At 41.6% G+C, this 23,348-nt stretch overlaps 1 protein-coding gene across 2 annotated transcripts in view; it reads left to right on the forward strand.

Annotated features, from left to right (window-relative positions):
* SORT1 (sortilin 1) overlaps window positions 1-23,348 on the forward strand; it is a 65,624-nt gene that overhangs the window by 16,293 nt on the left and 25,983 nt on the right. For both annotated transcript variants that reach the window (XM_041747802.1, XM_041747804.1), the window contains exons 2-6: window positions 6,270-6,329; window positions 8,197-8,270; window positions 17,146-17,248; window positions 17,764-17,928; window positions 21,563-21,636. In XM_041747802.1, the coding sequence (XP_041603736.1) occupies window positions 6,270-6,329; window positions 8,197-8,270; window positions 17,146-17,248; window positions 17,764-17,928; window positions 21,563-21,636 (476 nt within the window). The remainder of the gene's footprint in view (window positions 1-6,269; window positions 6,330-8,196; window positions 8,271-17,145; window positions 17,249-17,763; window positions 17,929-21,562; window positions 21,637-23,348) is intronic.

Here is a 23,348-nt window from a genome sequence, read left to right on the forward strand (position 1 = left end):
TACTTGTGTTATCCTTTGACATCTTTCAGAAGGCTTGCATGTATCCTCATGTTTGTTGTACCTGCACAGCCACCTTGTTATTGTTTGTGTCTGCTTCCACCTCTGGAAGTCCTGCCTAAATCTCAGTATGCAGATCACTATTCTTCGTACTCAAATGTGTGAACTTCTTTTCTGTACAGTCTTCCCCTGGCCTGTGTCTCCAAACACTTTGATGCAGGCAGGCCATCTTGACCAGTTTGGGCCATATGGAGCTGATGGTAACTATAGTGGGAAGGAGGAGTGAGGTCACTATTATGTGTGTGGGCTAGTGTTAACAGTGTTCTGGCTGGCAGAAAGGCCATAGGAAGAATCCCTATTCAGCCATTATTTATGGAAATGTTGGTAACTATGCTAGAAGGAAGATGACACACAGGTCAGTAGTGTTGGTAGCAGGGGTTTGTGAATAGACTTCCACGGAGATATTTGTGGAGCTCTTAATGCATGTAAGACCTTGTGCTAGGCCTGATAGGCGATCCCAGAGCACAGTGCTTGCCATCTAAGAACTCCTAGCATTATCTGAGAGGTAGTCAAAGAGGCAAATAGTTATAGTACCAGCAACATCCATAAGTGCTGTGAGAATAATAGCTAGGAAAAGATCACGTGAGCTGTGTTAGGAACCAGAATGGTTGGTTCTACGTGGTAAGTTGGAATTTCAGCTGTCTTTCAGATCTTTTGCACTGGTGTAGTCCCTCTCTTGTGGCTGTCAAAAAGTCATGCCCACCGTATAATACTGAGGGGCAATGAACAAGTTCAGAAGAACAGAGCTTTTCTTTTCTAAAGCCTGCATTTAACAACTATTTTCACTGGCCATAGAATTCTGTCTTTACAATTTCCCCCTAGTTCTTTAGAGATACCAATCCACTGGCTTGCACTGTGACCAAGGAGAAGTCTGCTATGATTCTTTGTTTTTCTGTGTATGATGTTTTTGTTTCTCCTGGATGCTTTTAAGATTATTATCACTGGTTTTAAACATTTTGAATGTGATGTGCTTCAGTGTAGTTTTCATTATGCTCCTTAAGCTTGGGATTTGTAAGTTTTTTGGCTCCCTGGGTTTATACTTTTCATTAAATCTGGGAAATTTGAGGCTCTTATTCCTTTCCATTTTTTTTCTGTTCCCACCCCCCATCTTCCAGAGACTCCTATTACATATATATTAGGTTACTTGAATCTCTGTAGCCCGGTGATGCTCTGTTCATTTTTTCCTGTCTTTTTTGCTATGTCTCACGTGAATAGTTTCCATGGGTATGGCTTCAAGTCTATTAACGTCCTCTTCTGCAGTGCCTCCTCTCCTGTTAATGCTGTCCAGGGTAATTTTCATCCCAGACACTGTAATTCCCATCTCTAGAAGTCCAGTTTGAGTCTGTTTCCTATCTTCTGGGCCTTTATTTAGCATGCTCAATCTACTCTCTAATTTCTTGAACCTGTGGAGTATAATTACAGCTGTCTTCATGTCCTTGTCTATTAGTTCTATTATCTGTGTTATTTCTGGGTCAGTTTGATTGATTTTTCTCTTCATCATGGTTCCTGTTTTCTTGCTTCTTTGGGTGCCTGGTTTTTTTTATTGAATGTTGGACATTGTGGATTTTATCTTCTCGAGTGCTAGGTATTTTTATAGTCCTATAAATATCTTGAACTTTGGTCTGAGGCATAGTTAGGTTCCTTTTTTTTTTTTTTTAAGATTTTATTTATTTATTCATGAGGGACACAGAAAGAGAGAGAGGCAGAGACACAGGCAGAGGCAGAAGCAGGCTCCATGCAGGGAGCCCGATGTGGGACTCGATCCGGGAACTCCAGGGTCACACCCTGGGCTGAAGGCCAGCGCTAAACCGCTGAGCCACCCAGGGATCCCCATTTAGGTTCCTTAGCAGTGAATTGGTCCTTTTTGTTTTTGTTGGGGTTTTTTTGTTTGTTTGTTTTTGTTTTGTTTTTAAAGCTTTTTAAGGCAAGACCATTATAGCATTTAGATGAGGGTTAATTTTTCTCCTGAGGTAAGGAGAAGTGAGGTAGTGAGGTAGAGCTTTTCTGAGTACTCTATCCAATTACTGTGACATAAGAGGTTTTCTACTATGGTTGGGAACAGGAATTATTTCTGGACCCATGTGAGGCCTGGATATGGTCTCTTTCATTTCTTTCAGGTAGAACTTTCCCTGGTCTCAGGTAGCTTCCTTACACACATATGCTGATGAGGACTTAGTTGAAGGCTTGGCAGTTTGGTTGGAGAGCCTCTGGCTGTGGATCTCAAGTTCTCTTTCTGTACAGCTCTTGCCTTTCTAGTACTCTATTCTGTGAACCCCAACCTCCACGGCCTCCACAGACTACCACCTCATCTCTTCAACTGAGGAGACCTCTGGGCTCCACCCTGGGTTTCCCTTCCCTGCACTGTGGCCTAGAAATTCTCTCCAGACAGTAAGGTAGGGCAGATGGAGGCCCTCGTTTGTTTCCTGTCTCTCGGAGATCATTGTCTTTCATTGCCTGAAGTCCAGTGCCTTGAAAACTATTATTGTTTTACATATGCTGTGGTCTTGGGGTTTTTTTTTCAGGTGGGAAAGCACATCTGACCCTTGTTACTCCATCTTGGCTGGAGGCAGAAATCCTCTCAGAATAGAACTTTTACATGTCATACTCCTTTCTGTCATGGGGAAATTAAGTGGGTCTGGCCTTTCTACTTCATCTTCCTTTTCAGAGCTTCACAAGTAGTTCATAAAGAAAATGAATTGAATATTTATGGAGTGCCATCCATGTGCTGTGCTATATATTAGTTCCTAAAATGAATAGGTTTTGTCTCTGCACTAGATGGGCTTCAGGGCTAGTGAGGGATGCAGCCAAGGTTCTTGTTGCTGTCATTAAAAGTAATACATATTTTAGGGACGCCTGGGTGGCTCAGTGGTTGAGTGTCTGCCTTTAGCTCAGGGTGTGATCCTGGAGTCCTGGGATCGAGTCCCGCATCGGGCTCTGTGCAGGGAGCCTGCTTCTCCTCCCTCTGCCTGTGTCTCTGCCTCTCTCTCTGTGTGTCTCATGAATGAATAAATAAATAAAACTAAAAAAAAAAAAAAAAGTAATACATATTTTGAAACATCTAAGATGCCACTGCATTGTAGAGTGACACTTGTGTTGTACCGAGTATAATCGGTCACTAACCATTAGAATTGCTAGCCTTTTGCTGACACTTGTGAATTCTGTCTCCTAACCATGCCTTGGTTGTCCACTCTTTCCTGAACATCCAAAATCCTTCTCCCACTGAAGGGGTAGGATTATATCCATGCTTTTAGTTCCCCAGTGTTCCTGGGTTTGTCTTCTTTCCATATGTCCTTTGCTTTCCATCTGAGGTTTGGACCATTGTTAGATCTGATTTCATTTTTTCTCTTTAACTTTCACTAGTATAAGAATGGTAAAGACTGGAATATAAAAAGTTAATTGCATTTGCCATAGGTGAGTGGGTTTTTTCAGTGAGTTTGCTTTCAAAAGGAGAATGTACTTGGTTATTGGGAAGGGAAGGGGGGTTAGGGGTGGCAAAAGACCACAATTATAGTTAATAAACCTGGCCTCCATTTCCAGAGGAACTCTTTGAATGATAATGAGGTCCAACTCCTTTGAGTTGTTCAGGTGAAGCTAGGTGTTGCTAGCGATATCTAATGATCCTCCTCCTACTGTGACTGGGCAATAGGAAAATGTGAGTAATGCCAGTGTGCATTGACTGGGTCAGGTATGTAGGGCTTTGTCTGAAAAGCAAGAGTTGCAGATCCCGATTGGCTCAAGACTATATTGTGGCCTGATCAAGATAGCCAGGACTCCAGAGATACAGGTTATCTTTTATCCCAGTCAGTTGTGGTGACCAGAGCCTTCCTTGGAAAGATAGCCTGTGTTTAGATGACTGTGAGCCCCTGTGGTCTGTCTGGTGCCTGTGGTAGCTCTGGATATTCCTGCTCCTCAAGGAGCTCATTGATGTAATTTCAGACACTATATCCTCACTCAAGAGAACAGGCCATCTTGCTCTGTGTGGAATATCTTACAAGACACATGGCTGTGTCAGTCTTTAGCTTCCGGTTCCAGATGTTTCTAGCAGCCCTACTTTTTCTCCAATGCTTAGCCAGCTCACATGTATGAATGGCCTTTCTGTCCCACAGGGCTGTGAGCAGCTCTGGCTGAGCTTTTGGGGGTTATCCAGCGTTTAGTGAGCAAGTTGTCCATGAGGCCCTGCTTGGACCTCTTACAGAGGTTCTCCCAAGGCTTCTGCTGATCTAGAGGTACTTACGATCCGGGGAGGAGACAGCAGAGGTGAATTCAGAAACCCATTCGGGAGGACCATGAAAGAAGATAGAAGATCAGCAAAACAATTCATGTTTGAAGTCATAGTTCTACAGACTTCTCTCTTGGGGCAGTGGCTCAAGTGACCAAGTGGCAGGAGTCCCACCATTTATAGACATGTTCTATTTGTGGTTTGGGAAGGATGTAGAATCATTGTCAACAAATGCTTAGTAAGTGTGTAAAGTAGCATGGTGGGCACAGAGAATACCAAGAAGTATAAAGTTGTAGCCTCTATTCTAAGGAACTGCTCAAACTCAGAAAGGCAGGGCCTGCTTAAGATTTAAAAACTTAAAAAAAAAAAAAAAGATTTAAAAACTTAAGAAGTTACAGTAAGTCTTTGTAGGTGAAAAGCATAATCGTCAACATTTAGCAGCAATCTATACTAAACTATTAACTGCTCTCAGGGGAGTGGGGCTTGAGGTGGTAGGACGTGTGACAGGGGAAAAGGAAAGCTCTTCACTTTTTCCTGTACATTTGACCCTTGAACAGTACAGGTTTGAGCTGCATGGGTCCACTTACATGGAGTGTTCTGTTTGTTTTATAAATGGAGTGCAGTACTCTAAGTGTATTTTCTCTTCCTTATGATTTTCTTTGTATCACTTTATTTCCTCTAGCTACTTTATTGCAAGAATACAGCCTGTAATACGTGTAACATACAAAATATGTGTTACTCTACTATTGATGATATTGGTAAGGCTCCCAGTCAACAGTAGCCGATTAGTAGTTAAGTTTTGAAGGAGTTATATGTCAAAAGTTGTATGTGGATGTTTGACCATGCTGGGGTGTCAACACCCTTTACCCCGTATACATTTGTGTATGGCTGGAAATTGTTACCAAGTGTCAGTATTGCTTTTTAGGAATTCTTTATCAGTTAAAAAATGGTAGAGACCAGGAGATTATACCCATAATGTTAGCCTTAAATAGCTCTGTGTGATAGGACTATAAATAATTTATATTTTCTTTATTATACCTCCCTACTTTTTCTATTGTACCTACATTTTCTATAATGGGTATGTATTATTTTATAAATAGAGAAAGTATTTGAGAACCAAAACCCTAAAGAATCCATAATGATCATTATAACTACATTCCAACATGCTTAACATATCTTGGAAATAATATACCAGCTTTCCCTTTTCTTTCTCCTCACTCTTACCATGACTGTTAAGACTGTTCTGTCGTAATTCATCATCCTCATCATTGCTATGTATTTATTTTTAAAGATTTATTTATTAGAGAGCCGGGGGGTGGGGGAGAGGGGGAGAGGAAGAGAGAATCTCAAGCAGACTCTGCGCACTGAGCACAGAACCTGACATGGGGCTTGGTCCCGTGACCCTGAGATCATGACCTGAGCCAAAATCAAGAGCCAGATGCTTAATAGACTGAACCACCCAGGCACCATCATCACTATTTAAAGGTGAAGAAGGGCATCAGCTCTTGCTTCTGTCCCTTGTGATTTTGAGTGAGTGAGTTAGCCTAGGAGCAAAAGGAATTTGGCTAATAACTACTCAACTGTACTGTGAAGGCTGCCTAGAAAAATTCAAATTATGCCGATTGGGTTACAATTATATCTGTCAATGTGGGCTGTGATCTCTTGTTTTAAAGCATCCTAAGAATACTTTCTATATCTTTATATTTAGTTCTTTTGGAGAAAGCAATTAGATTATTCCATCTCCCCATCTGGTGCAGTAAGAAAACTCATCTGCTTGGCTTACTTCGTATGTGAGAGAATTAAAATGTCCAAGTTATTTGTAATTTGGGTTAAGTAGTTCAATCCGAGCTCTCCCAGATTTTTCTGGGAATCCTTATCCCCTTATAATAATGAACTTAATTACTTTGAAAAGAATGTGCTCTGAATTATTTAAGGAAACCGGAGATCGAAAGACAGATGACAATTCTAAATCAATTTTTTTTTTCCCTTATAGCATGTGTTTGATGATCTCAGTGTCTCAGTATCCTTGTCCTGGGTTGGCGATGGCACTGGGGTAAGTAGCATTTTGTGTCTGTTAATTCAGTGCGGTGAGAAGAAGATGTTGATTGTAGGAGTTTAAACACTGAATGTTGTTACTTTCTGAAATGGTCTCCAACCTCCGTTGCAGAAAATAACATATTTGCAGTACAGACTTTCAGGAAGCTGTGATTGGTTTGGTTTTGCTTTAAACCTGGGAACATCTGGTCACCTCCTTCTTCCATAATAGGAAGATAGACACCTTTTTAGTTTTTGGTAGCTTCTTGGCATCAAGATGAGCAAGAAGAAGAAAGAGGAGGAAGAGTGCCATGTGCTCAGACAAGAGCCTCACAATACTTGGGAAGACCCCTGTATATAAGCAGAAAACTGCACGTCGCACATCTTGGCTTTTTTTTTTTCCTCCAAACTGTTCCTGTGTCCTTTCCTGTGGTTAGCGTTGAAGGACTATGGCGCCCAGGGCTCATAGTTGTTCGGCTCCATCTGTTGTCTCTTCTCCTGTCACAGAGGAGCCACTGCCAGGACTGGGGCCATGGAGAAAGAGTCCGTCAGCCCCTTATCCCTGCTGGTATATATGATTTCCCAGTAGGAGGGTGTGCTGAGGGTGGTCTCAGGTATTGAATCAGGGCTTGGTGTTGCCCAGCTCTGTGTCCTTCTGTCTGAACAAAGGCAGAGGAGGCCACAGCTCATACCCTCTGGTATTCTGATAATGTATATATCCTGGCACTGGGGCACATAACCGCTGTATCAGGAACCAAAAGAAATAGAATTTTAGTGTTGACAAGCAAGTTAGAAATTTCTTTTTTTTTTATTTTTATTTTAAAGATTTTATTTAGTTACTCATAGAGACAGAGAGAGAGAGGCAGAGACACAGGCAGAGGGAGAAGCAGGCTCCATGCAGAGAGCCTGACGTGGGGCTCGATCCAGGGTCTCCAGGATCACGCCCTGGGCTGCAGGCGGCGCTAAACCGCTGCGCCACCGGGGCTACCCAGAAATTTCTTATTTTAATTAATTTTTAAACTTCTGGTAGAATGTCTTTAAACACATCTCCGGTTCTTCTACAATTTGAGTAGCATGCCAATTTCCAGAATGTATCCATTTATCTAAGATAGTTGGTATCTCTAAGGTTTCTTGTTATATGGCTACTTGAGATTCCCTCCCCTCTTACACTAAACTACTATCAGAATCTTTTCCTCGTGCATATTTGTGTCTAGAAAAATACTTATTTGAAAAATTAATTTCATGGGGAACTAACAGCAAGGAAAGGAAGAAAAGGATAAATATATGTGACATATTGACCTCTGTTAGAACACCCATACTGTTTAAACCTCTGTAAGCAGGAAAAGGGATGATCTTTGCCTGAGACTATCTTAAAATTATAGAGATACAAAATAGTTGAACCCTTCCTTTATTATAATGTGTAGTTGATGAGCTCTGCCTCACTACTTCAAAAGTATGTGATGGAACCATTTCAACAAATTGAGTTGAGATCCTGTGTCATGGTGAACCCTAGTAACGTGGTCCTTCTTGGTTTTCTTTTTCTTTTTTTAAGATTTTTATTTATTCATTAGATACACAGAGAGAGAGTGAGAGAGAGAGAGAGAGAGAGAGAGGCAGAGACACAGGAGGAGGGAGAAGCAGGTTCCATGCAGGGAGTATGACGTGGGACTCCATCCCAGGTCTCTAGGATCAGGCCCTGGGCCAAAGGCAGCGCTAAACCACTGAAACACCCAGGCCGCCCCCTTCATGGTTTTCTGACATTACAGTATAGGCTACCACAGAACAGGGTTATTGACAATCTTTTAGATGTTGATTTAATCCCATCACATGCAAGCATGTAACTGGACTATCTTTCTTATTGACTGCATGCTTTTGTCTCTTCCCAGATCATTCTAGTCTTGACTACCTTCCATGTACCACTGGTAATTATGACTTTCGGACAGTCCAAGCTATATCGAAGGTGAGGTGCATAACATGTGGCTGGGGCATTGGCTGAGTAACACATTGTGAATGTAAGTTCCCTACTTTTATAGACATGACGGAGTCTAAAAGTTTATTTAAAGGATCTTCTAAAAAAAAAAAAAAAAAAAAAGGATCTTCTAGCCATCTTAAATTTTCACCAGACTGTCACACTCGCACACTGAGTGTCCGTTTAGCAACCTGAAGAAGTATGAAAAGGGATCTAGTTCCAAAGAAATTAGGCTGACCACACTGAGTGGCAAAACAAGAAAGGAAGATGAAGGAAGGTCTGTAGGGGTCTGTATCTCTTCATTTAAATGGGTATTTATTTGTGGGAGGGTAGCATAGAGTTTAACCATCTTTGTATTTATTGTGAGTTTTTATATCCCTGAAATAACACAAATGGTTTTTATATCCCTGAAATAACAGTCCTTACTGTACCTTCCAAATGAGTGTGATTTATCTTAAAATAAAATGGACACGTATTTTGAGCCCTAAACAGATTGTTTCCAGATCAGAAGGAAGTTCTCAGGTCAGACCTAACCCAAGTGCGTCATCATATTCACACTGGTAATGATGGTGGCAGTATGTTCAGGAACCATAATCTATACTGTGACATTCACAAAGTTTTAGAGTTGTCTTCTCAGAGGTACAGCTTGGTTAAATACTAGGTTCTTTCCCTTAATTGTAAGATTCAAGACCAGCTAATTCTCAGCAATTACTAATTGTCTCCTCAGTCATTTGTGCCTATCTCATTTTCCCCCCAAGGGACCTAGAGAAGTATGACATGCCAGCAGATGACATAGAAACTGCCTCCCAGGGCCAAGCAATCTCCCAAGAGCCACAATACTCTCTCAGAGTTCCTTCTTTGACTATTGGTCTTGGTCCAGAAGGGAGTGAGTCCATGTTGAAGCTCTGAGATGGATCAGCCTTAACCCCCCTTCCCTAGTAGGTATGATCACTGGCTGCTGCTCCTGAGCCTGGATCCGATGCTCTCTGCCCTTCAACACAGCAATGTTGGTTTAAAAATCGGCCAAGAAGGAATTGCCATCTTGAAATTGCTGTATGCTCCATGAAAGCAAGGTTCTTGGCTAACTTAGGGTTCTCCACCAACTGGCCAAACAGCTGACTCAAGGCAGGCAGTACATAGTAATTGAATGAATGAATACCTTGGCTTCTCTATAATTTTTAGACTGATGGTATTTTTTATTTGTTTGATAAAGATTGACAATGCATGTAGAATCCCAGTGCTAGAAAGGGCTATAATCTATAGGTGATCTTGTTTATTCAGATAGAACAGTAATTGAAGCATTTCAGACAAATGAAAAGTATCCTGTTTTGAGGAGGGGGAAAAATTGTTTTAAATTTGTAACTTCAGTAACTCTTTCCAGTGTTTAAAAAACCTTGCTGTCATAAAATCTTTCCTTATGATAGTTTTTTTTACCAGTTTACTTTTCATTATAAAAGCAAAACAACTGTATTACAAAACATTTGGAAATTTTAAAAGAAAGAAAAAAATCACCCTAAAAAAAGTAAAGTGTATTCTTAATTTATTTACACTTTATTATCTTGATTTTTCCCTTTTGTATTATTCATATAGCTACATAGTCTTGGGAAAGAAGCAGTGTGGTCCAGGGTAAAGTTGCCAATTCTGTTGGCAAACAGGTCTGAGATTGAATCTCAGCACTGTCATTTGCAAGCAGAATGAATTCGAACAAGTCATTTAACCTCCCTAAGTTTTTTGTCATATGTAGGAGAAAGATGGTAATAATGGTCACCGTAGAGCTGTTGCAAGTTGTGCTTTGCAGTGGCTGGCATGCAGTGAGGACTCAGTGGGGTTAGCGGCTGTCGGCACAACAGTCGGGGATGGCACGTAGCCAGCCTGTGCTGGCACTGCTGTATCAGTTGTTAAAATGAATTTGAAAGCCTTTGGTGCCAGTTGGTTAAAAACGATTGCCTGCCCCCACATGCTTCCATGGCTTCTGCAAATGCAAACATACCCTTGCCCCAGCAAATATTACTAACACCTGGTGTCACAACAGAATATGTCAAACCTATGTCCATTCTGTTTCGTAAGTGCTCGTATATTTTTCATAACCCCTCTACTAGTAACTCATTATTTTTGTTAGATTGACAGAACTTAATCACTATCCCCTTGAACACTTGGGTTGTAGCTAATGTTTTCAGTATTCCTGATGCTGCTGTGGTAAATATCACACATGTTTGTGTCACAGAAGCTGCCCTCCAATTTTTTAGTAGCAAATGAAAACCTCTTCTCTGATGGATCCCTCCCTACATGTTGTGAAGGCTACTTGCTAAATTCTTCCCTCACCAGGTTGAATTATCTTCTCTACCTATTGCCTTGGCCACTTGCTTGCTTGCTTTCTGAATTAACTATCCCCCCACCCCCCCACCACTCTTTAAGCGTTTGGCTAGAACTGGACCTGGCAGGTTCATGAGTCATACCCAGGGGAAGTAGAATGTGTTTTCATGACTCTCTTTCCCATCCTTTTACTTCTCAATTCTGTGCTTTAAGATAGCCAAAAAACCAAAACAAAAGCAGTATCACTAAATGTTACTGTTGAAATACCTACCAGCCCAAACATCCTATATTTCTCTAGTCTTGTGAGGAACCCTCAACACACACTTTACTAGAAAGCAATCCTATTTGCTTCTCACATGGTCTCAAGTGACTAAGGTTCTTCTGCTTCGTGTTGCACAGCAGGGTTTTTGTTTTGTTGTTTTTTATTTTTTCCAAGGTCATTTTGAATATTATTTCCTCCCTGCTATGAAGTGAGACCTCTTCCAGAGTTCAGGTGGAAACTGCAAATAGGCCTCGTTGCTTTTCCAGCTGGGCTGGCCACTCTGAAGTAACTCATGGTGTGGAGCATGCCAGCCATGTGTGGCTTCAGAGGGGAGGGGGCAGTTTGATTAAGAGGAGTCTTGGATATGGTGAGGTTGCCCCCACTGAAAAATGAAATAAAAGCCTGTTGAATCCACTCTAAAGACTCTGTTTTTCACAGTTCTCACAATTATATTATTTATTGGATTATCTTTCTGTACTAAATCTTATGTGGCCAAAGGTTCATTTGGGATTCAAAGAAAAAGCACTTTATCACATGCCAGCTGCTCTGAGTAATACAGCCCAGAGTCTCATAGGAATAAAACGAAGTTGTGTTTGTTAACTACACCGAGTTAGAGGGAAATATACCTTGATCTTTAGGTTATAAAAAAGAATTATAGAAAGATTTGGGAAATAATAAATACAGTTCCTAGGCATTGATTAGGTAAAATCGAATAATATATTAATACCTTCAGTTTAAAGGAGTTATATTTAAATAGATGTAATTTTGATTCTCTGTTAAGCAATTTATGTAATTGTAAAGTACATTTCCTCTTTCAAATGTGAAGTTAAAAAGGAAATAAACTATATCTATGGTTAAGATGATGATTTGATTTTTGGCAACTGAAAAATGTTTTGCATGCTTTTGTCTGATGGCCTCCTGAGTAACTTTTCATTGTAAGATCAACTTAATCAAACACATGTAAGTATGATTCTATACCAAAATTCTGTACCCAGTTGCCATAAAATTATTTCAGGACACCTGGGTGGCTCAGTCAGTTAAGTGTCTGGATTTTGGCCTAGGTTGTGATCTCAGAGTCATGAGACTGAGTCCTGTGTCAGGCTCCACGCTCAAAGGGGAGTCTGCTTGAGATTCTCTCCCTCCCTCTGTGCCCTTCTTCACCAAATAAATAAATAAATAAATCTTTAAAAAAAAACTGGTGCTATTTTATTTGTAATTTTTACTTTGTATTGATAGTCAAACTTTTAGAAATTAGAGCATATTGTGAGTACTTAATTTCATATTAAATTTTATTCCAGTGTCAGTGTAAATTTTTAAGGATGTTACTTGAGATTAAAAAAAAAGGTTAATGTAAAGGTATGTAACAGATATTAAAGCAAAGCATAGTAAACTGGCTTATCGGAGACATCTTATATGACAGCCTTTTTAATGTTATGCTTAGTTCAGTTTTCACTGCAGTAGATTATTAATAATGATTGCATATTTTAGTTACAAGGTTAGCACAAATTCCATTACAAAATATATTTTACTGTTTTTTTTTCTTAAAAAGTTTATTAAGATGTATGATGGCATTTTTACTACAGCTTCACTTTTATAAACTTAGGGCATATAAAAATCATGAAACTAGGTGATTTTCCTCATTTAGGAAATATTCCCATGAAAATGCCTAGTAGACTTGCCTTGTTAACCAAAGCAAAATAGAGACACCGGATACATACTCGTGTTCCTTCTCATTAAAAGTTTCAGGATTTTATTCACAATGTCTTAGCCCTTTATTTTATCACTTGCATTTTCAAAACATCTACAGAAAACATGCATGCGTTTTTCAGTAAGATAAAACAGAATAAAATATTAAAATAAAAAGACATAAGGTAGCCTTAGACAGCTGGGGGTAAAATAAAAAAAGAGAGAGAGACTGAGGTATTGGGAGTTCAGCTTAATGTGAATTCAAATTCTACCCATTTTACTGACCAGCCCATGATGTTGGGTCTGCTGTTATGTTGCCACATTTTAATAAGCTACATTCTCCCTGTTGGTCTTTTAACTAGAAATTTCAGTACAGTTGATTTTCATTATTTTACAGTCTCCATGAATACTGAATTGGTGAATACTCAAACCATTGCTCCTACGGGAAAGAAAGATTTAGGCTCCTGTAGACCTCTGGTCACAACATTCATTTTTGTTAATTGATCGGTACATAATCTGGTTTTAATGCACCTTTCTGTTGAAAGACACCTTATATAATGTATATTATTGATTCATTAACATTGAGCTCATACCCGGAAGACACTAACTCACGTATTTTCTCCATAAGGCACATCAAAGCCTTCTTGTGCTCAGGAACACTAGCCCTTTAACACTGTGCTTGGATGCTATTCTAAATAGCAGAATCACCAACAAAAAATGCAAAATGCATGGCACTAAATAGACTGTGAAGAAGATACTTAATGGCAGTATAAGAGCTGAAACAAGAAAGCAAAGGGTCCCCTTTTTGGACCTCAGCTGGGAAAGTGCGTGCTGGGTTACTCCAATGCTCTTCAGTCTATGCGTGCTTGCAAATGATGCAAAAGTGCCATGAGTATTGATTTTAGGGTTACAAATACATTTGAGTGAGCAGTCAAATTTGCAAATATGGACTCTAGAAACAATAAGGATGTACTGTATAAGCTTTGCTGATTAGTGAAAACTACAAAACAGTAGTTTGGGTTTTTTGTTTGTTGTCATCCTTGTTGCTTGTGTGTTGCAATTTCTAGCAACTTAATCATGGTAAAAATGAACTAAATAAACAGAAATGGTTAGGCCTGAAAGCCAACCAAACAAGGATATCTATACTTGTTGTTTTGTTTTGTTTTGTTTTGTTTTGTTTTTAAGAGAGAGTGAGCAGGGAGGGTTGAGGGGCAGAGGGAGAGTGGTGTATATTTTGTGCTGATAGAAAATAAACCCACTTTATTTTTTTAAAGATTTTTAAAATCTATGTATTTTAGAGCAAGCAAGCAGTGGAGGGGCAGAGAGAGACAGGGACAGGAAGGGGGAAAGAATGTCACACAGTCTCCACACTGAGTGTAGAGGGTGATGCAGGGCTGCATCCTAGGGCTCTGAGATCATGACCTGAGCTGAAACCAAGAGTTGGATGCTTAACCAGCTGAGCCACCCAGGTGCCCTAAATAAAGCTACTTTAAAATCAGGTGTTACGGGCAGCCCGGGTGGCTCAGCGGTTTAGTGCCGCCTTAAGTCCAGGGCCTGATCCTGGAGACCTAGGATCGAGTCCCACATCAGGCTCCCTGCAGGGAGCCTGCTTCTCCCTCTGCCTGTGTCTCTGCCTCTCTCTGTCTGTCTCTGTCTCTCATGAATAAATAAAATCTTAAAATAAAAATTTAAAAAATCAGGTGTTATATTAAAATGTATTCCTTGGACTTATGTGGCCTTAACAGAACCCTACATAAATCCTAGCAGGTCACTACTAGTCCATTGTGTTCCAATTTTTTTTTTTTAAGTGGCTAAAGTAGTGTTGTTGCAGATGATTTTTTTTTCCTCAATGTTGCTCTCTTTTTCTGAAGGGCAGGGATGTGTTTGTTGTGCCAAGTTCTTAAAAAGCAAGCAGGCTTGCCAACAGGTCTGTGGAGGCTCCCTGGGGATGTCATGAAGGAGGGGAGATTTGTAAGCTGGTGATAAGCAAACCACTACAGTAACCCCATTGGATGGTTGGTTGTCTGAGCGCTGATGATATGTACATCATAGAGCCAGGGATTGTTTATGCATATCCCTTTGACCTGCTATCCAGAGGATAAGAACACTTCTTGTACTCCAAAGCCAAGGAAAGGGTAGTAAAGAATCAGTTGGGTAGTGTCTCATCCCTATTTTGTTTAGGTAGAGTAAGACAACTTAAAGTCGTGTGTATTTTACTCCGCATACTGTCGAGGACCCAGGCAAATGCTCAGAGACTCTGCCTTCCTCTCTGTCTCCAGCTTCCTCTCAGCCCATCTTTACTGCCAGCCCACCAGCCCAGACAAGCCTGTGGAGGTCTACACATTGTAAGAGAAAAACTAGGGACACCTGGGTGGCTCAGCAGTTCAGTGCCTGCCTTCGGCCCAGGGCGGGATCCTGGAGACCTGGGATCGAGTCCCACATCGGGCTCCCTGCATGGAGCCTGCTTCTCCCTCTGCCTGGGTCTCTGCCTCTCTCTCTCCCTGTGTCTCTCATGAATAAATACATAAAACCTTTTAAAAAGAGAGAGAGAGGGATGCCTGGGTGGCTCAGCAGTTAAGCGTCTGCCTGCAGCCCAGGGCGTGATCCTGGAGACCAGGAATCGAGTCCCACGTCAAGCTCCCTGCATGGAGCCTGCTTCTCTCTCTGCCTATGTCTCTGCCTCTCTTTCTGTGTCTCTCATGAATGAATGAATGAATGAATGAATAAATAAATAAATAAATAAAATCTTTAAAAAAGAGAGAGAGAGAGAAACTCCTCACAAATAATTAAAAGCTGCCTCTAGTATAGGACTGAGAGTTAAGAGACTTGCATTGTAGTTTCAGTCTTGCCCTGAATTAACTGGTTGGCTTTTGACAAATAATTGCCTCCTCTTGAACCCTCATCTGTGAGATGAGGGAGTTGGACAAGATGTTCTCCTTAGTCCCTTGTGTCTCTCGTGTTCTGCATTTCTGTGATTCTTTATTTGTTGAGGCCACTACCAAAATTGGTTAGGTCATATATATATTCTATCAGCGAAGACCCCTGAACATTACATATATAATTTGGAACTAACTTGCACTATACAGTGGTCTACACTGATGAACATTTAGATTTATTTTTAAGATTTTACTTATGTATTCATGAGACACAGAGAGAGGCAGAGACATAGCATCTGGAGAAGGAGGCTCCCCACGGGGAGCCTGATGCAGGACTTGATCCCAGGACCCCAGGGTCACGACCTGAACTGAAGGCAGATACTCAACCACCCAGGCAACTCTGAACATTAGATTTAATGAATACTGAGGGTTTGCATTCTATGTCATGTTTTAGCAGACTGCACACAGTATTAAACCCGTCAGAGGCAGATAGCTACTGACTTTTGCTTTTAGTTTTCAAAATCTAAACACGAAATTCTCTCAAAAATATTGTTGGAATGAACTTGGGGAAAGCTTGGACTACCGAAGAGATGAGATTAATTTGTTTGTTTTCCTTAGCTGTGTTGTGTGCACGGCGAGCACTCGAGACTGGTGCCTGGTACAGCAACCTCTGGGAGTGGGGGTATTTTGGGACTCCTGCTCCTTAGCTTACAGCTTTATCATGAGTACTGTGGGTGAATAGATTAGTTAGGAGGCCTTGGGCTATATTTAGAAGACCTCCCAACCCAGACCAGCTTAAATAATAAGAGAATTAATGGCTCATAACTAAATACAGAAGAAGGATGGGCTTCAGCGTTGATTTAATCCAGTGTCAAAGGCTCTGCTTCTCCGGAATTCCAGAATTCCCTCAACAGTTCTCTCCACTTATGTTGGCTTATTTTTCAAGTTGTGCTCTCATCGTGTCAAAGTGCCTGTAGTAATTTTTTGCTTTGTATTCACATATTATAGTGTTGAGGTTTCTCGACCTTTATATTACTGACATTTGGGGCCAGATAATTTTTTAATTTTTTTTCTTTTTTAAAGATTTTATTTATTCATTTGAGACACAGGCAGAGGGAGAAGCAGGCTCCCTGCAGGGAGTCCAATGTGGGACTCGATCCCCCCAACCGGGATCACACCCTGACCCAAAGGCAGATGCTCAACCACTGAGCCAGCCAGGCAGCCTCAGAGAATTTTTTTCTTATTGCGAAATCATCCTGTGCATTGTAGGATATTTAGCTGCATCCCTGGCCTTTACCCATTTGATGCCAGCAGCATCTTACCCCTGCATTGTGATAACCAGGAATATCTCCAGACATTGCCAAATGTTTGTGGTCGGGTTGGGGGATGGCATACAAAAATGCACTGATTGAGAACCATTGGTCTAAAGGAAGATCATTTTGTTAGGTGTTTGTTTTTCCTCAAAGACCCCAGAATTCCCCTTATTGGCTCAACCTGGGCCGCTCCCCATTTCTGACCCCATCACTGGGAAGGGGGTGGAATTTCCTTCAGACTAATCTGCCCACCACTGGAGCTAGAGATGAATCAACTCCCCTGAGGCAGGTAGCTGTTAAGAGGAGGGCAAGTGCCTCAGCAAAGCCAGTGGGAAGGGGTAACGGAAGCCAGGCAGGAGCCCAGGAGCGTCCTTGACCACTGCGTACTAAATGTGTCTTGCTTTTCTTCCTTTCAGTGAAGACTATGGAAAGAACTTTAAGGATATTACAAATCTCATCAATAACACCTTCATTCGGACTGAGTTTGGCATGGCCATTGGTCCTGAGAATTCTGGAAAGGTGAGACTCATTCATACGCATATGAAGCTGCACTTGATACCACATGCAGGGCTGTCATGACAATGTTGGAGTGATCCAGTTATATACAGTGATGGATTTAGTTTGTTATTAATATGCTTTAAAATTAAAACATAATTTAGTGTTGTTCACAAAAGAGTGGAATTCACACAGGTTCTTTTTTTTGGTCCCTGGCCAAGAGCCAGCTAAACTCTTTGTAATTATGTAGCAGTTGTTTGGCATCACAGCACATAATCTGCAAGACAGCATTTTAGTCTTTGGGCAGCTAGCTTATCGCAAACTGAGCAGGCTATATTCGTGGTTATGACCCACTATTTCAATCTAGGATAATATTTGTTATAAGACTAATCCTCGAATAGTACAGTACACCAACTAATCTGTTTTTATGACTTCTTTTGGAAATTTTCTTAACACATATCTTGTGAAAATGGTATAAGAACTTCCTGTGCTTTTATAGTATTATACTCTGAATCTGAACTTTTTTTCTTCCTAATCAGGTGATTTTAACAGCAGAGGTATCTGGAGGAAGTCACGGAGGAAGAATCTTCAGATCATCAGATTTTGCAAAGAACTTTGTTCAGTCCAATCTCCCTTTCCATCCTCTGACTCAGATGATGTATAGTCCTCAGAATTCTGATTATCTTTTAGCTCTCAGCACTGAAGTAAGTATAGTTGAGGAACTTGTCTTGCTTTTTCACATTTTTATAGGCTCAAATACACTGTTTTAAAAGAACCCTTTATGAAATGTCTTTATTTTGGGCTGCTTTCTAGTGACTTCGTAAAGCATGAATTTTGTATTTTTTTGCATTTTTTTTCCTGTTTGTAAAGGGCACAGTTTTCATGTGCTACCTCTTCTGGACAAGTATGATATCTAACTGTCGTTACATATTTTTTTTTAAGTAAGTGGATATGGTGTGCTATCGGAGTAATAAACTAGAAAACAGTTGAGTGTAATCATTCTTGTACTTCAAGATTGTCAGACTCTTGACGGTGGTGTTCCTTCCCTACAGCCAAACCACATCTTCGTAATTGTTCTTGTTAGTTCCCAGTATATAAAGCATATTGATTTCTGTCTTTGATACTCCTATATTAAATATCCAGAGTTTTAAATCTCTGCATCCCCTACCATATTCCTATACTGTCCCCAGAAATCTGTGTTGCCCCCCCCCCCCGCCCCAGCCCTCACACCTCTCCTCTGAAAGTTCTCTGGGGAGCACGTTTCACTTTTCCTTTCCTGGGGGACTAGTGTCCTTTACCATGGATTTTAAGGGCCCAAAGTCTCTGAGTTGCTAAACTATGATAGTCATAATTATACTTTACACTTACATGGCTCTCTCTTACCTTATTTCTTAGGGCATGGTCTCCTGACCAGCAACATCAGAGAAACCCCTGAGAAACTGGTTTCATTTGCAGTTCATAGGCCCCAATCTAGACATGGTCCATCACTGACTTTCGGTTTTGGGGTGGTTAGTGTTTTTAACAACCTTCCCAGTGGAGTCTGCACACAGCAATTAGAGAGCCATTGCTGTGGTGACCATTGAGGGGACAGAAACTTGACCATCGATATGGACAAGTTGGGCTGAGCAATGGGGTGACCCAGGAAGTGTGAAGTGTGCTGGAAGAGTGGTCTGGGTCTGGGCCTTCTGTGTGCAGATATTTGAGCAGAGGGAAGGCTGAAGACTCAAGGAAGGTCACAGTTAAGTTTAGCGAGAGGAGGCTAGAGGAAGGAAACTAGCCTGCCGGGTAGGCTTCAGATCTTGAAGCAACAATTCCAGGAAGCTGACCGCCAGCAGCTTGAGCTACAGGCCCTTCAAGGGTACAGAGAGATCCTCTGAGGAATGGATAGAATCACCAACCCCCCCTTTGACCACCCCATCGCCCTTACCTATATGTTAAGATCATTGAAACATGTTCTCCTCAAGAAGAAGTAGCCTGGGCGGCCCAGGTGGCTCAGCAGTTTAGCGCCGCCTTTGGCCCAGGGCGTGATCCTGGAGACCTGGGATCGAGTCCCACGTCGGGCTCCCTGCATGGAGCCTGCTTCTCCCTCTGCCTGTGTCTCTGCCCCTTTCTCTCTTTCTCTCTCTCATGAATAAATAAATAAAATCTTAAAAAAAAAAAAAGAGGTAGCCAGCCACAGTTGGCTGTTATACCTCAAGTTTCTTCCAGTTAAAGGCAAGTTGGAAGTAAAAATAATCAGGTTGGGGCACCTGGGTGGTTCAGTTGGTTAAGTGTCCTGCTCTTGGTTTCGGCTCAGGTCGTGATCTCAGGGTCGTGAGATCGAGCCCCTCATCAGGCTCTGTGCTGTGCATGGAATCTGCTTAAGATCCTCTCTCTCTCTCTCCCCCACCACTTCCCCCCTCCCTTCCTCCCTTCGCTCCTCCCTCCGCCCTACACTTATGCTTACTCACTCTCAAATTCTTTAAAAAAAAAAAAAAAAAAAACAGTTCAGAAGACAGACCAATAGGTACTAAAGTGCAGATAGATGATACCAGACCCTTTCCTATTTCCAAGTAGAATTGGGTAAATCAGGAATGTGGGGAGGTGAGTATTACCAGAGGAGAAAGGAATTACAGAGGAGGAATGGTGGGTGAGAGTGGGGGAAGCACTGCCTAGATCAGTCCCGTTTAATCGCAGTTGTTCGGGGACACCTCTCTCTCGCCCCCGTGGGGTCTGGGCCCATGAGGCTTGTGTTGCCAATGTAACTGACATTGTCCGTCTTTACCTAAGTCTCTGCTACATTGGAAAATGTTGACCAGTCTCTTCTTTTGGGAACTGGGCTTGCTTGGCCTCTGTGACCTCATTCCTTTGGTTCTTTCTTACCTTCTAACCTTTCCTTCCTGGTCTCTATCGTAAACTCCTGTCAACCTCTTCCACTCTGACCATTTGAACTGCCGTGGTTATATATAAGATCTATGTTTCTGACTTCCTTCTAGGGCTCCAGATTTGTCTTGCTGCTCCCCTATTGTGTGTGTGTGCGCGCGCACACACACACACACACACACACACACACACACACTCTTATACACTCTGCCCTACAGGGGGGAGCTCCCAGTTCTATGGAATCTAGTTCCTAGATTCTTTCTGAGCCTATTCCTCATAGCTGTGGTTTAGGGCCTCACTAACTTTTTTTTTTACATTTTATTTCTTTATGTAAGAGAGGAAGAGAGCGAGCATGAGCAGGGGCGGGGGGTGCAGAAGGAGAGGGAGAAGCAGCCTCCCTGCTGAGCAGGGAGCCCAACATGGGTCCATCCCAGGACCCTGAGATCATGATCTGAGCTGAAGGCAGACGCTTAACTGACTGAGCCACCCAGGCCTCACTAACTCCTAATGAACTAATATAGTACCACTTTTTCACTACTTTTCCTGCCTCTGGTCTGAAATCCATTTTTCCCATTGCCATCCAAGTATTCTGCCTTTAAAAAAGTAAAACCAAGGGGCACCTGGGTTGCTCAGTCAATCCAACTCTTGATTTTTGACTCAGGTCATGAGCTCTCAGGCTCTTGAGATCGAGCCCTATGTCAGGCTTGGTGCTAGTCATGGAGCCTGCTTAAGATTCTCTCTCTCCCTCTGCTCTTCTCCTCCCTACCCCCCGTTGCACATGTGCACGCTCTCTCTCTCTCTCTCAAAAAAAAAAAAAAAAAGTAAAACTGAGGGCCAGCTCACAGAGCGGGCCCTTCTTTGCTCACCTTGGAATTTGTGCTGCATTGGTGTCTAAAAGCTTTTAGCTTGCCCATGCTGTCATGTGTTATCACCTCTTGCCCATGCTGTCATGTGTTATCACCTCTCACCTTGGCTAGTACTACTGTGTATTCATGCAATAATATTTCATCTCCCCTATTTGCCTTCTTTTGGTTACACTGCTCATTATTTAATAATAGTTCCGCTGTCTTCACAAACCATCCAATGCAATGTCGCCCGCTTCTTATTCCCACCCCAGCAACCATGTTTTCATAACTTACTACATAACTTACTACATCATATCAAACTACTTCTCCCTGCCCCTTGTTAAACCCAGAGCTCCTTGAGATCCTGGATATATTTTGTCTTTGTATCCCCAGTGCAACATCTAAGACAGTGCCTGGCTCATAGTAGGCACTTTGTAAGTGTTTGTTCTTCTGAACTTCCAAAACCCTGAAGGGGTCCCCATCAGTGATGGGGGGAGGGTGCAGGTAGCTTGGAGGGAACTTCAGCGTGTATTTCACTGCCCTGAATGATTAGATATGAATTATTAAAGGTCATATAAGCAGCTGCACAGGACAAAGCTAGAATTCTGATAAATCCTTTATAATATTTCAGAATGGCCTGTGGGTGTCCAAGGATTTTGGGGGAAAATGGGAAGAAATCCACAAAGCAGTATGTTTGGCCAAATGGTGAGTAACAGAAGACTCTGTCTGTGCAGAGCCCTAAACCTTTCCTGACAGTGCTGCCAAAAGTCACATGAATAAATATTGAGCACTTATTCTCTGCCAAGTACTCCTCAGGGTGCCATAAGGGATATAAGGGGAGGGATATGACACAGATCTTGACCTGGAGGAGCTTCTAATTTTGCTGGGAAAGAATACTTAATCTCACTAAATGTTAGAATATAAAGCATAAAACTGGCACGTGACGGAGTAGCTGCTGCCTGCAAAGGTTTATTCTCCATAAATGGTGACATCAGTTGGAGTAGCATAAAATACAGCTTTGATTTGGGGACTTACGTATTTCCCTGTACCCAGATTTATATTCCTTCATCTGAGGATCCATTTCAGTTGTGTGGAATGCAGCAGGGAATCAGGAAGAAAGCCCAGACAGCTTCCAGACCAGCAGAGTCACTCTGTCTGTGCACCAAAAATCCTTCACTTCTCTCGGTGGAACACCCCACCACCACCACCTGTGCAGTGCAGGGACTCTTACTTGGGAGTCAGGTCACCTTTGTTCTAAACTGGACAGTCAGTGGCTTAACATATCTGGGCTTTCATTTTTACCTTTTATGAAGAAAGATTTATTGGGAGAGTTTAGGAGTTGGTTGAGCAATAATTGAATTAAAAACTTTCATAGCCAAAATTCTGATTAGGCTCACACTCTTGTTTAGAGCCTCTTTCTTCTTTCTCTTTGACTAATTTTAGCACATTTGTTAGTCTAGTTTTCCTGTTGATAGCATATTGGTGCCAGAGGTTGGGTATGTGAGTGCTAACAACAAGCCCATGCCAGCATGAGAAACCTCTGCCTGGGAGCCTCGTGGAGGTGTAACTGTACAACCAGAAACAGACTCTGACGGGATCTGATGATTTAATGCTAGACCAGGAGAGCACATGGACCTCAGTAACTTCTAATGGGAACACTGTGTTGTAGTTCCATATGGTTGATGCTCATGAATGTGACCCATAGTCCAAAGGAAGAATTTAATATTTAATGGCCTCTACTTAGGGAGTCAGGGAGATGTGTAATATAGACATTGCCAAATATATCTCCTGAAATTAAAATACTAAAAAAATACTGCTTAGAGTAGCCTTTCCCCAGAAACTCTTGGTAAAATGAGGTCTGTGCTGCACTGCTATGATACACATGCTACATCTGCATTCATTCTGTGTATTTTAAGGAATGTGGTTTATGCCTTATATGGTCTTATCAGGAAGGAAGGAATTTTAAGATTACTAAGTTAACAAATTACTTCACTCTCGATGGATCTAAAGTATATAGGGTGTGTTCAAGTAAGCCTAAAATAAATTTTGGTCATTAAAACTCACCTTGATATATATATCACACTCCACAGTGTGCACTTTAAATGTTATATTTCAGTTATACCACAATAAAGCCAAAAGAAACAAACAGAAAACTCATCTTTAAAACTAAACATTTAGGGCAGCCCAGGTGGCTCAGCGGTTTAGCGCCACCTTCAGCCCAGGGCGTGATTGTGGAGAAGACCCGAGATCGAGTCCTGCGTCGGGCTTCCTGCATGGAACCTGCTTCTCCCTCTGCCTCTCTCTCTGTGTCTCGAATGAATGAATGAATGAATGAATGAATGAATCTATCTATCTATCTATCTATCTAGACAGTTAGAGGCACCTGGCTGGTTCAGTCAGTAGAGCATGCAACTCTT

Source organism: Vulpes lagopus, chromosome 3 (assembly GCF_018345385.1).
Source record: "Vulpes lagopus strain Blue_001 chromosome 3, ASM1834538v1, whole genome shotgun sequence".
Taxonomy (NCBI): Eukaryota; Metazoa; Chordata; class Mammalia; order Carnivora; family Canidae; genus Vulpes; species Vulpes lagopus.